Source organism: Alosa sapidissima, chromosome 4 (assembly GCF_018492685.1).
Source record: "Alosa sapidissima isolate fAloSap1 chromosome 4, fAloSap1.pri, whole genome shotgun sequence".
Classification (NCBI taxonomy): domain Eukaryota; kingdom Metazoa; phylum Chordata; class Actinopteri; order Clupeiformes; family Clupeidae; genus Alosa; species Alosa sapidissima.
Genome location: NC_055960.1, coordinates 39,403,502 through 39,416,462, shown reverse-complemented (window position 1 = coordinate 39,416,462; position 12,961 = coordinate 39,403,502). Strand labels below are relative to the sequence as shown.

Sequence of the window (12,961 nt, the reverse complement as noted above, 5' to 3'; positions counted from 1 at the left end):
CTATATTGAACAGACCGCTGCCCTCCAGCAGTCAGATTCATTATTCATCTGCCACACTGGACATGCGCGGGGCCTGGCTTTGTCCAAGCAACGGCTATCCAGGTGGATCGTGGAGGCCATCAGCTATGCCTACTCTGATAGTGGCTTACCGGTTCCACCTCGCGTTCGTGGTCACTCGACTCGGAGTGTAGCTGCGTCATGGGCAGTACTACACGGAGTCCCACTTTCTGACATAGGCATGGCGGCCTCATATGCATCGACTTGCACATTTGCAAGGTTTTATAGGGTCAATGTGGCCACGAACCTCGTAGCCACAGCCGCCCTCTCAAGCCATTAAAAGGGTATGTAGATCTTCCTCGTGACCCTGTTGGTATGTGTCATCCACCGGTCAGTAGAAATGAAATAGAACGATGGTTACGTATGTAACCGCGGTTCTATGAATTTCGGATGACCGCCAGAGCTTGGCAGTCACTCGGAAGGCGGACGAGAAGATTGCCAAGAGGTCACTTCCGGGGTGAGCGCACCTTAACCCTAAAAGGTGTAGGTTGAACGTTCTAAGTTCCGCAACAATTGAAGGTTCTAAAATTCTATGTTGAATTCAATGAACCCAGATATTCTTTAGAATGTTAATTTCCCAACATTCCCGTCACACCGGTGTGACGGTACTCCTTTAAGGGTTAAGTACCGGGGCGGGGTCATGCGTCACCCCATGTCACGAGTGACTTTGTTGATATAAACACTCGACCTGCACGTGCATGTGATGGAAATCCAGGTGCTGAAAGCGCCGCCTCTGGCGGTCATCCGAAATTCATAGAACCGCGGTTACATACGTAACCATCGCTTTGTTTCACAGACGCCCTTTAGGCATGAAGCAGCACGGGCATCACTGGCTTTCACGGTAAGAACACACACAAACACACACGCACACGCACGCACACACCCACAAACACATACACACACACACTCATGCACTTCACAATGACACCCAAATACAGTTTTACGCACACATACACACACACATACACGCACGCACACACGCACACACACTCATGCACTCTCTCAATGACACCCAAATACAGTTTTACACACGCACACACACACACACACACACACATGCACATACACACATGCACACACACACACTCATGCACTCTCACAATGACACCCAAATACAGTTTTCCACGCACACACACTCATGCACTCTCACAATGACACCCAAATACAGTTTTCCACACACACACACACAGATAGATACTTTAGATAGATACTTTATTGATCCCTAGGGGAAATTCAAACATACACACACACACACACACACACACACACACACACGATGCAGGTCCATGTCGTTTTCAGAAGCACGTAAGGGTACACAGCAGAACATGCAGCGGAAAGTGCCGTTTGCATTACATCACATTTAGCAGACGCTTCTTGACCAAAGTGACTTACATGTTAACTTTATTACAAGGGATCGCATTGTCCCCGGAGCAATTTGGGGTTGCATTGGGGGCAGCCGTGGCCTACTGGTTAGCACTTTGGACTTGTAACCGGAGGGTTGCCGGTTCGAACCCTGACCAGTAGGCCATGGCTGAAGTGCCCTTGAGCAAGGCACCTAACCCCTCACTGCTCCCCGAGCGCCGCTGTTGTTGCAGGCAGCTTACTGCGCCGGGATTAGTGTGTGCTTCACCTCACTGTGTGTTCACTGTGTGCTGTGTGTGTTTCACTACTTCACGGATTGGGATAAATGCAGAAATTTCCCTCATGGGATCAAAAGAGTATATGTACTATACTATAGTATACTTGCTCAAGGGCACAACGGTGGAAGTCGGGAATTGAACCCACAACTTTCAGGCTACTGCACACTAGCCCAGTTCCTACAGCCCAGCACTACACTACCACCTCCCCCACACCTCACTACAACCACCACTACACTACAACCACTCTCCCTCAGAATGTGTGTGTGTGTGTGTGTACATACGCAGGGCTCTACAGTGCACCCATTTCGTTCACACATGTCGAGTAAAAATGATGGCGTGCGAGTGCAAAAAAATATTTAGGCGCACTGGTGTGAATGACTTCTAACCATGTCACTGTTTGTCTACAAAATGAGCAAATGCGTGCGTGTGTGTGTGTCTGTTTGCGTGCGTGTGTGTGTGTCTGTTTGCGTGCGTGCGTGTGTATGTGTGTGTGTGTGTTCCAGGCTGGTGTGTTTCCAGACGAGCAGCAAATGGCTGTGGGCCGTGGGAAACGTCCGTTGCAGGACAGTGATGACTCGGACGAGTACCTGCCTCAACAGGACAATGATGATGACGAGGAGGGGGAGGATGATGAGTATGAGGATGAAGATGTAAGCACGCACGCACGCACACAGGCAGAGAGAGGCTCACACACTCACACACACACACACACACACACAGGCAGAGAGAGAGGCACGCACACACACACAGGCATTACATTTGTAATTTCCATTGTGAACATTAATAAATGATTACATGTGGATTTGTCTCTGTCTGTATGTGTGTGTGTGTGCTTTTCTCTCTCTCTGCCTGTGTGTGTGTGTGTGTGTGTGTGTGTGTGCAGGGTGAGCTGATGAAGCGTAAGCGACGCACCTGTGGGAAGTGTGAGGGCTGCGTTGTGATGCGCGACTGCGGCACCTGTGACTTCTGCGTGGACAAGCCCAAGTTCGGCGGCAGCAACAAGAAGCGGCAGAAGTGCCGCCTGCGCCAGTGCACTCGACAGGCCATGGTGAGGGGGCATGGTTGCCATGGTGAGGGGGCATGGTTGCCATGGTGAGGTACAGCGTTAGAGGCTAGAGGGGCATGGTCACCCAGCGCTCGCTAGAGGGGGGCATGGGCACTGGGCAGGCCATAGGAAAGGGGCGATTGGGGGTTGGTGATTAGCGGTTGGTGATTAGCGGTTGGTGATTGGGGGTTGGGCGTTGATGATTAGTGGTTGGCGATTGGGGTTGGTAATTGTTTTGGGTGGTTGGTGTTTAGCGGCTAGTGAGTAGCGGTTGGTGATTGGTTTGGGCAGTTGGTGATTAGTGGTTGGTGATTGGTTTGGGTGGTTGGTGATTAGTGGTTGTATAAGTATATATACTTTTTTGATCCCGTGAGGGAAATTTGGTCTCTGCATTTAACCCAATCAGTGAATTAGTGAAACACAAACAGCACACAGTGAGGTGAAGCACACACTAATCCCGGCGCAGTGAGCTGCCTGCTACAACGGTGGCGCTCGGGGATAATTGGTTTGGGCGGTTGGTCTTGAATTGATTAGTCTTGAATTATTCTTGAATTTCCCCGTGATCAATAAAGTATCTATCTATCTATCTAGTGGTTAGTGATTAGGGTGGCTGTAGGTGATTAGTGGTTGGTGATTGGTTTTGGCGGTTGGTGATTAGTGGTTGGTGATTAGTGGTTGGTTTGGGCGGTTGGTGATTAGATAGATAGATGCTTTATTGATCCCCAAGGGGAAATTCAAGTGGTTAGTGATTAGTGGTTGGTTTGGGCGGTTGGTGATTAGTGGTTGGTTTGGGCGGTTGGTGATTGGTTTGGGCTGTTGGTGATTAGCGGTTGGTGTTTAGCGGTTGGTGATTGTGCATGTTGTGTTAGCGGTTGGCGATTAGCGGTTGGTTATTGTGCATGTTGTGTTAGCGGTTGGTTATTGTGCATGTTGTGTTAGTGGTTGGTGATTAGCGGTTGGCGATTAGCGGATGGTTATTGTGCATTTTGTGTTAGCGGTTGGTGATTGTGCATGTTGTGTTAGCGGTTGGTGATGGGGGGTTGGTGATTAGTGGTTGGTGTTAAGCGGTTGGTGATTAGCGGTTGATTTGCGGTTGGTTATTGTGCATGTTGTGTTAGCGGTTGGTGATTAGCGGTTGGTTATTGTGCATGTTGTGTTAGCGCAGCGTTTCTCAAACTGTGGGTCGCGACCCACTACTGGGTCGTGAAGACATGCCAGGTGGGGCGCGAACTGACGTGAAAAACAGGAGTTTTTTTATTTATTTTTTTATCTGTAGCCTGGGCCAAGGTAGCACCCGATGCGCAATGGACGCACTGTGTTATTCACAGGGAAGCGCTCGTCAAGGCAGCTTAGTTAGTCCCGACCTACATGAGATTTTGATTGTTGTTGTGAGTGGTGAATTTCATCAAAACGCGGCCCTTAAAAGCGCGTCTATTCTCCGCACTTTCCGAAGAGATGGTAGCTGACCAAAAGGCTGTACTGTTTCACAGCGAGGCAAGGTGGCTTTCCCGAGGTAAAGTGCTGTCGCGCGTGTTTGAGCTCCGAGTCGCCTCTTCTTGGAGGAAGAGCGCATGTTTGAATCTGCAAGCACGTTCACTAATGTACATTTCTTGACGAAGCTGGCCTATCTTAGCGATATATTTGATATATCTTAGCGATACATTTGAGTTAAATGTCCAGTTACAAGGCAAAGACAAGCACCTACCTCACCTAGCAAATAAGATTACTGCATTCACCAAAAAACTTTGAGTATGGGACAGGCGCCTCGATCGCGACAGTATTATGCCTTTGAGATTTCTGAGTGAAATCGCTAAAACGTCTGATTGGGAGGCCCTCTTGTGATCCCATGTATTAAACAGTAGGCCTACATCACATCCCTGCAAAGTTTATTTCAAAAATATTTCCCAACCAGCAGTGCTCAGTATAACTGGATTATGGATCCATTTAATGCAGCATGTTGGTATTTCACTGAATATATTGTACAATGCTGTAAAATGGCCAATGCTTCCTAATATGTTGCTGAAAAACAGAAATATGTGTGTTATGTATTTATTTATTATTATTTCTGCAGCACCAGCTGATTTTAACTCTGTTGAAGAGGATATATTTAGAACTTGTCATTATTTCAATAAATTTGACAATTTTAAGCTTGACCTACCACTTTCTTAGAGCGATGAGGGACAGGTGGGGCTCGAGAATGCCCCCTTGATCAAGGTGGGGAATGAAAGAAAAAGTTTGAGAACCACTGATCTAGTTTGTTAACTACCACAGTCACGAGTTGGGTCGCGATAGTCTGTCATTTTTAAAAAGTGGGTCCCCAGAAAAAAAAGAGAAACACTGTGTTAGCGGTTGGTGATTAGCGGTTGGTTATTGTGCATGTTGTGTTAGCGGTTGGTGATGGGGGGGTTGGTGATTAGTGGTTGGTGTTTAGCAGTTGGTGATTTGTGGTTAGTTATTGTGCATGTTGTGTTAGCGGTTGGTTATTGTGCATGTTGTGTTAGCGGTTGGTGATGGGGGGGGTTGGTGTTTAGCGGTTGGTGAATAGTAGTTGGTGATTTGTGGTTGGTGTTTAGCGGTTGGTGAATAGCAGTTGGCGATTAGCGGTTGGTTATTGTGCATGTTGTGTTAGCGGTTGGTTATTGTGCATGTTGTGTTAGCGGTTGGTAATGGGGGGGGTTGGTGATTAGTGGTTGGTGAATAGTAGTTGGTGATTTGTGGTTGGTGTTTAGCGGTTGGTGAATAGTAGTTGGTGATTTGTGGTTGGTGTTTAGCGGTTGGTGAATAGCAGTTGGCGATTAGCGGTTGGTTATTGTGCATGTTGTGTTAGCGGTTGGTTATTGTGCATGTTGTGTTAGCGGTTGGTGATGGGGGGGGTTGGTGATTAGTGGTTGGTGAATAGTAGTTGGTGATTTGTGGTTGGTGTTTAGCGGTTGGTGAATAGTAGTTGGTGATTTGTGGTTGGTGTTTAGCGGTTGGTGAATAGCAGTTGGCGATTAGCGGTTGGTTATTGTGCATGTTGTGTTAGCGGTTGGTGATTAGCGGTTGGTGATTGTGCATGTTGTGTCAACACTCATCTGGGGCCGACCTCTGACCTCTGCCATTAATGCTGTTTAGCTCTGTGTGTTAGTGTGTCCATGCATGGAGGATGAGGCTTATAGTGTGTGTGTAAATGAGAGTGTGTGTGTGTGTGTGTGTGTGTGTGTGTGTATACCATGCATGTCTGCCGGCAGATACATTGTGTGTTTGTCCTCCTAGATGCATTAATGCTTGTAGATTAGCAGTGTGTGTGTAAATGAGTGGGTGTGTGTGTGTGTGTGTGTGTGTGTGTTTGTCCTCCTAGATGCATTAATGCTTGTAGATTAGCAGTGTGTGTGTGTGTGTTCCTACAGCTTTGAATATTCATGCTTGGAGATTAACAATGTGTATGTGTGTATGCGAGTGTGTTTTGGAGATTAGCCATGTGTTTGTGTGTTTGCATGTGTGTACAGCTGTGTGTGTTGCTTGTAGATGCCGTGTGTATGTGTGTGTGTGTATGTGTGTATGTGCATGTGTTGCTTGTAGATGCCTTGACAGAAGGTTCTCTGAGGCCAGTCTTGTTCTGCTGGGGAGACTGTGCTCCCAGTGCACTGTGTTCTGTCGTGCGGTTCTATTTGTTGTGTCCTGCCGGCTGGTGTGAAGGCCATTCTGCCCTGCGAGCAAAGCGTAGAGCGCGTTGACCAATGGCGTGTTCTGTTTATGTATGTGTTTGACAGAGACACTTGTTGCCCTTGCAGCTGGGGGAGGAGCTCCACAGCAGCAGGGCGGGGCATAGCAAGAGGAGGCGGGGCCATGGCTCCAGCAGGGAGGCATCATGGGAGTTTGAGTTTTCCGACAACGAGAACGAGGAACGGCGCTCTCGAGCGCCCAGGGAGACCATGGCGTACAAAACTTATTCCGTGAGTCCCCACACTACGCCTCACACACACACACACACACACACACACACACACACACTCGTCCTTAAAACTGCACCTCACTCACAGACGTTTACATCAGAGGTGATTGCTCTAAGACTACAGGGGAAGCTCAGCCTCCTATACAATATCACGGGAAGTTGCATCAAATATCACTGTATTAAATTAGCCTACTATTCCAACTAGAACATGCTAAAAACGTGTTCATCTTCATGGCTAGTTTGTTCAGCAATAACGGTTTGCAGGTCATCTATTGTGATTTCGCACCCCTAATACATTGCTGTGACGACACGATCAATCAAAAACCCATAGAGGCTCGGCTTCACTGGACTTTCAATGGCACTACAGAGTGGGCTGATCTCAGTGCAGAAAAGCTAGATCTTTATTGGACAAACGCCACAAAATTATCATTTCCAGGGAAGCCCGGCGTCTCTGGGAGTGAATGGGGCAGTGGGACGGCCCGGACGCCGAGCTTCTGTATGATGATTGGCAGAAACGTCATAGTGGCTGGACTCTTTTTGATTGACAGCATAGTGTCGCGATTGGACAGGAAGACAGGTTTCAAGTTCAGGGATGTGTTAACGTTAGTGTTGGCAGGTGAAGTCGAGAGGCAAGTTGCAGCTGAAATTCTCATATATTTATGAGCAATACAGTCGGTTTCTATTTGTTTTTGTACATGTCCTACTGTAAATAAAACCATAATGTGGAGTTACAGAGTTTGTGACTTGCTTTTGTTTCAGTTTGTGTATTTAGCCAGATAGCTCGCTAACATTATAACTGTGCAGCTAATGTTTACTTGAATTTTAAAAGCCATTAGATTGTCTTCCCCACCAGAGGAGATTCAAAATAAAACAGCAAGGCAGATGAACGTATAGAATAGTCACAGAGAAATAACTAGCAACCAAATAAACTCTTACCAAAGTGAACTTGTAAAATGTAGCCAAACCAGCTGCAATGTCTCAGAACTCTAATGTATACTGTTTGGTCTATTCTGGGTTTTGGGATACTTTTTGCCCTCAAAGAACAATATAGCACCTTAATAATATTATCAGTATTTTAATAATTGACCATTTTTATCAGAGCTTCCCCTATTCCCAAGAGCAGCAACCGCCACTGATTTACATATACACACACAAACACACACTTATTTGTACCTAAAACTGAACCGCTCTCATACACCCACACATCTCTCTCTCTCTCACACACACACACACACACACACATCACTGAAAAGAGTGTTTGTCTTGTGTAGAGGCAAAATCCAGGGCGGGGAACAGAGGAGACGAGGAGTCCACTGGTGTCGCACACACCCATCGTGAGTACACACCAGGTCAGTACACACACACACACACACACACACACACACACACACCCATCGTGAGTACACACCAGGTCAGTACACACACACACACACACACCCATCGTGAGTACACACCAGGTCAGTACACACACACACACACACACACACACACACACACACACCCATCGTGAGTACACACCAGGTCAGTACACACACACACACACACACACACACCCATCGTGAGTACACACCAGGTCAGTACACACACACACACACACACACACACACACACACACACACACACACACACACACACACCCATCGTGAGTGCACACCAGGTCAGTACACACACACACACACACACACACACCCATCGTGAGTACACACCAGGTCAGTACACACACACACACACACACACCCATCGTGAGTACACACCAGGTCAGTACACACACACACACACACACACCCATCGTGAGTGCACACCAGGTCAGTACACACACACACACACACACACACCCATCGTGAGTACACACCAGGTCAGTACACACACACACACACACACACACACACACACACCCATCGTGAGTACACACCAGGTCAGTACACACACACACACACACACTCATACACTCATCACAGTAGCAGCAACTGGAATCCATGCATTTCCACCGAATTATTTTTGGAATCCCTTATCATACCTGTTAATTCGTACTCGTCGCTCGACTTATCGTGACTAAATTCAAGATGTCGGTGAACGGAACTTCATGAAGGTACTGTCTGTATAAATCGTCTTGTAAATAAACTACCAGTGCTTTTTCAAAGTTCAATGTCTCGTTTCAAAGTTCAATGTCTCATTTTAAATGTCAAGGCCCTCGGAAGTCTACCAATGAAGTATGGAGCTACTTTGAGCCTCGTAAATGGTGTAAAACAGTGATTTATTTGCATGGCCAGGTCGATGCCCGAGGCACCCCCATCGAAAACCTGTTGGTAGCATCGGCTAACTAGCGCCAGATTTCTGAGTGCAGGGGACAAGCCAAGATGAGCTATGAGACATACGTTCACACTCGGTATCATGTTTCAACACACTTTAGGTCAATATCACACCGGAATTCTCCTTTAAGTTTAAAATTGATCGAAATTACATCTTGATCTCGAACTTCGAAAAAAGGTAGAATCGACGATGTAGCCACACACCCCAATGTCACGTCCAGCATGCATGCCAAGAGGCAAAACAAAACACACACACACACACACACGTTGAACTGCGGAGCATCAACATTATCGAATCACTTGAAGCTGCAGCCAGTTAAAAAACACATCAACCAAACTCCTAGCCCCTCCTGCTACTTTGAGATCACCGGTGTGGAAGTATTTTGTTGTTCATTCACGTCAGTTAACACTAACTTATAGGAACGTCACGTTAGGGCTGGGCGATATATCGGTATTACGACTACGACCGATATATTTTTGAAAACGATATGTAGTTGAGACAATATCGTAATACCGGTATTATGTCAAATAATGGGCCATTTTATCAAAGCCACTTGCTCTTCTGTGTTCAGACCATTCAGATAGCCGCAGCTCTGCTCAACTGCGCCCCTGCGTGTGCACGTTCTCCCTCGCAGCACTACAAACTAAAGGTGTTTGAGTCGTGACTCACTCGGATCTTTCACCCGTGTCTTTAAATTAACCCATGAGTCGCGAGTCTCTTGTATCATTAACTCGGATCAGTTGAGTCCTACTACAATTCAATCTAAAACGATATAAAAGCGCCACACACAAACCTCTTGCAACATTAGCTATCCTCCTAGCCCTAGCCATCGTAGCTGCCAAAAATGTAACAATTTCGTAGGCAACCACAACTCCACAAATCAGCTCAAGCGACTGAGTGAGCAGGCAGTCCGAGATAACTGGTTAACTTCCCGCAAAGCCGGAAACATTGCAGACTCACAGACCATGGGACTCAGATTGGAGAGGCTGAGTAGCAATCCGGGTTAGTCGGATCAGCCGGCCGGTTAGGCTACGTTGAGTACGAGTCAGTTGAATCAGCCGGCTACGTTGTCATGAGTGGATCTGCAAGAGCGAGTAGCTCCTCCTCGAGGTGAAAAGCAATTCCACAACAAAAGCCATTCTTTCACTTCTGAAATAACATTCAATGTTCTGCATGTAGCCTAGACATAATTAGATTTGGTGTATAGATGTAGCATATTAAAATGCAATTAGGTCGTGCAGACAGTCCGAACTGCACGCACATGCTTGAGTATCTACACGGGTCAGTCGAATCAGCCGGGCGGGCCGGTTACGTTGGTATGAGTGCGAGTCAGCCGAATCAGCCGGCTACGTTGTCATGAGTGGATCTTTAGAGCAGCGAGTAACTCCTCGTTAAGGTGAAAAACAAATCCACAACAAAAGCCATGCTTTCACTTCTAAAATAACATATGTTCTGCACGCATAGCCTACTTTAAAATGCAATTAGGTCGCGAAGACAGTCCGAAACATTGCAAGCTCTGTATGGAGAGTAGGCTATGTGAGATTAGGCTTGTGCCCAAAATATTGCATTGTGCAGTACAATGTAGGCCTGCGTTGTCAGTCAGGATCAACTTTAGGTCTTTTGTTATTTGCACAGCTTTATCAGAGTAACTGTAGCCTATGCCTATGTTATGTTATTGTAGGCCTATGTTATTGTTTACACTTTTTTGCACAGCTGTGTTAGAGCAGTCTGAAATCATTATAATTAAAGCTGGTTGAGTGAATATGAAACACTTAGCTCTTTCTGTTTAAAATATCGATATATATCGTATATCGCCAATCAGCTCCAAAATATATTGGGATCTCAGTTTTGGTCCATATCGCCCAGCCCTACTCCTTGTGCAGTTAAATATTTACAAACAGGTATGTGCTGTGTAGCCTACTTTGTTCTTATTTGCACAGCTCTATCTGTATGCCAATTGGTTTATTATATTGGCTTTTAACGGTAGCCTATGTTTTGTGTTACCTTTATTGTAAAGCTGTAGGCCTGTGTTGCCAATCAGGGTCGACCGAATATTGTTATTTGCACAGCCCTCAGAGCAACTGTATGCCTATTGGTATATGTTATTGTTTACACCTTTTTGCACAGCTCTGTTAGAGCAGTCTGAAATGAATATAATTAAAACCGGCTGTGTTGTCATAATTGTTGTGTTGAGTGAATATATGAAGCACTTCACTCTTTCTGTTTGAAATATCAATATCGTATCGATATCGTATATCGCCAATCAGCCCCAAAATATCGGGATATCAGTTTTGGTCCATATCGCCCAGCCCTACGTCACGTCACCTATTAACACCTATTCCAACCTCTTACGTGTACTGTATGTGTCACTTAATATTCATTTCTATACAAACCAAGACGGTGGATTCCTAAAGAAACGCAAGCACCCACACCATAAGTGTATCTAAATTAGCTATGTGCCAAAAATTACATTTTACCGTGACTCCAAGAGCTGTAAACAGTGTTGTAAGGCTGCGTGTACAAATCAGCTTGGAGCTCCAGTGGAATTTTGATTTGCGACGAGAATTCGCGGGCTAACCGATATTTCAGGCAGTAAAAGCCCCGGTAAGAACCAAACTAGATTTTGTTCAAATCTACACACCTATGGCTACTGAAAATGTTAAGGTTCGTTTATCAAATGTTATTTTGAAGTATTAAAAAACATTGTTGTTTTAGAATTTTCAAACAAAATGGTTGGTAATTGGTGGTTGTACGATACTCAACTTAGCAAGTGAAAAGAAGTTCTAGTTACAGTCCAAAGTTACTTTAAGCCATAAAATGCACATTGATAAGTACACTATTCCATGATCACTAACCTTGTCTCTTCGGAGGCGCACCTAAGTACACACTGTGTGTGTGTGTTTGTGTGTGCTAGAACAATCACATTATCATTACGTGTTGTTTCATTTCACTATGTTCACATCTGTGTCTGTTTTGTTCACTAGCTCATGGTAGGAACGGTTTCAAAATAAGAACTGGAAATAAGGCCAAAAAAAGTAATCAACATAAGAAATGCATTAATAGTAATATAATGGAAAAAAGATCAACAATTTAATTGAATCGTGTCTTTAAAATTGAAAACTAAATCGAGGATTTGGAGCATTGTGATGCCCCTGAGTACACACCACTGTGTGTGTGTGTGTGTGTGTCAGTGTGTGTGTGTGTGTGTGTCTTTCATCTCTGAGTGAGTGAGTGATCGATCTCTGATGTTGCCCCCCCCCAGACGCCTCGCCCCAGCGTCGGCAGTGGCAGACAGAACTCGTCCAACCAGCTGCCTCAGATCGCCCGTGCTCCGCACGCAGTGAGTTTCTGTGTGTGTGTCTGTGTGTATGTCTGATTTGTTTGGTGTGTTACAGTATATGTGTGTGTGTGTGTGTGTGTGTGTGTGTTCCGTGACCGTAAATGATAAGAAATGGTTCAACATAATAAAAGAAAAGCCGTAGAGTCAACGTGGTGAAAATGAACAAATTTAATCAAGTAAAGCTCCCAAACGTACAGGAAAACCCTTGGACTTATTAAAGGTACACTATGCAGGTTTGGGACTTATTAAAGGTGCACTATGCAGGTTTGGGACTTATTAAAGGTACACTATGCAGGTTTGAAAACCCTTGGACTTATTAAAGGTACACTATGCAGGTTTGAAAACCCTTGGACTTATTGAAGGTACACTATGCAGGTTTGAAAAAGATTTCAGGGTGTTCTACCAGAACATCTAGTATTAATGACAGAAGGTGCGCTACTCGAGTCGTGAACACACTTCACTCAGAGCAGTTCAACGTTTTGCAAGTTCACATTCAGCATTGTGAGGGAGGGTGCACGAGCAGGGCAGCAGCGCTTCCATAAAGTGTGTGTGTGTGTGTGTGTAGCGAGCAGGGTAGCAGCGCTTCCATAAAGTGTGTGTGTGTGTGTGTGTGTGTGTGTGTGTGTGTGTGTGTG

At 45.7% G+C, this 12,961-nt stretch overlaps 1 protein-coding gene across 7 annotated transcripts in view; it reads left to right on the top strand.

The window, feature by feature from the left end:
* mbd1b (methyl-CpG binding domain protein 1b) overlaps positions 1-12,961 on the top strand; it is a 39,941-nt gene that overhangs the window by 23,501 nt on the left and 3,479 nt on the right. For 5 of the 7 annotated variants that reach the window (XM_042088565.1, XM_042088562.1, XM_042088561.1 and 2 more), the window contains exons 9-14: positions 854-898; positions 2,201-2,347; positions 2,581-2,745; positions 6,495-6,677; positions 7,948-8,025; positions 12,249-12,326. In XM_042088565.1, coding sequence (XP_041944499.1) covers positions 854-898; positions 2,201-2,347; positions 2,581-2,745; positions 6,495-6,677; positions 7,948-8,025; positions 12,249-12,326 — 696 coding nt within the window. The remainder of the gene's footprint in view (positions 1-853; positions 899-2,200; positions 2,348-2,580; positions 2,746-6,494; positions 6,678-7,947; positions 8,026-12,248; positions 12,327-12,961) is intronic. The other 2 variants (XM_042088566.1, XM_042088567.1) reach the window with 2 other exon arrangements.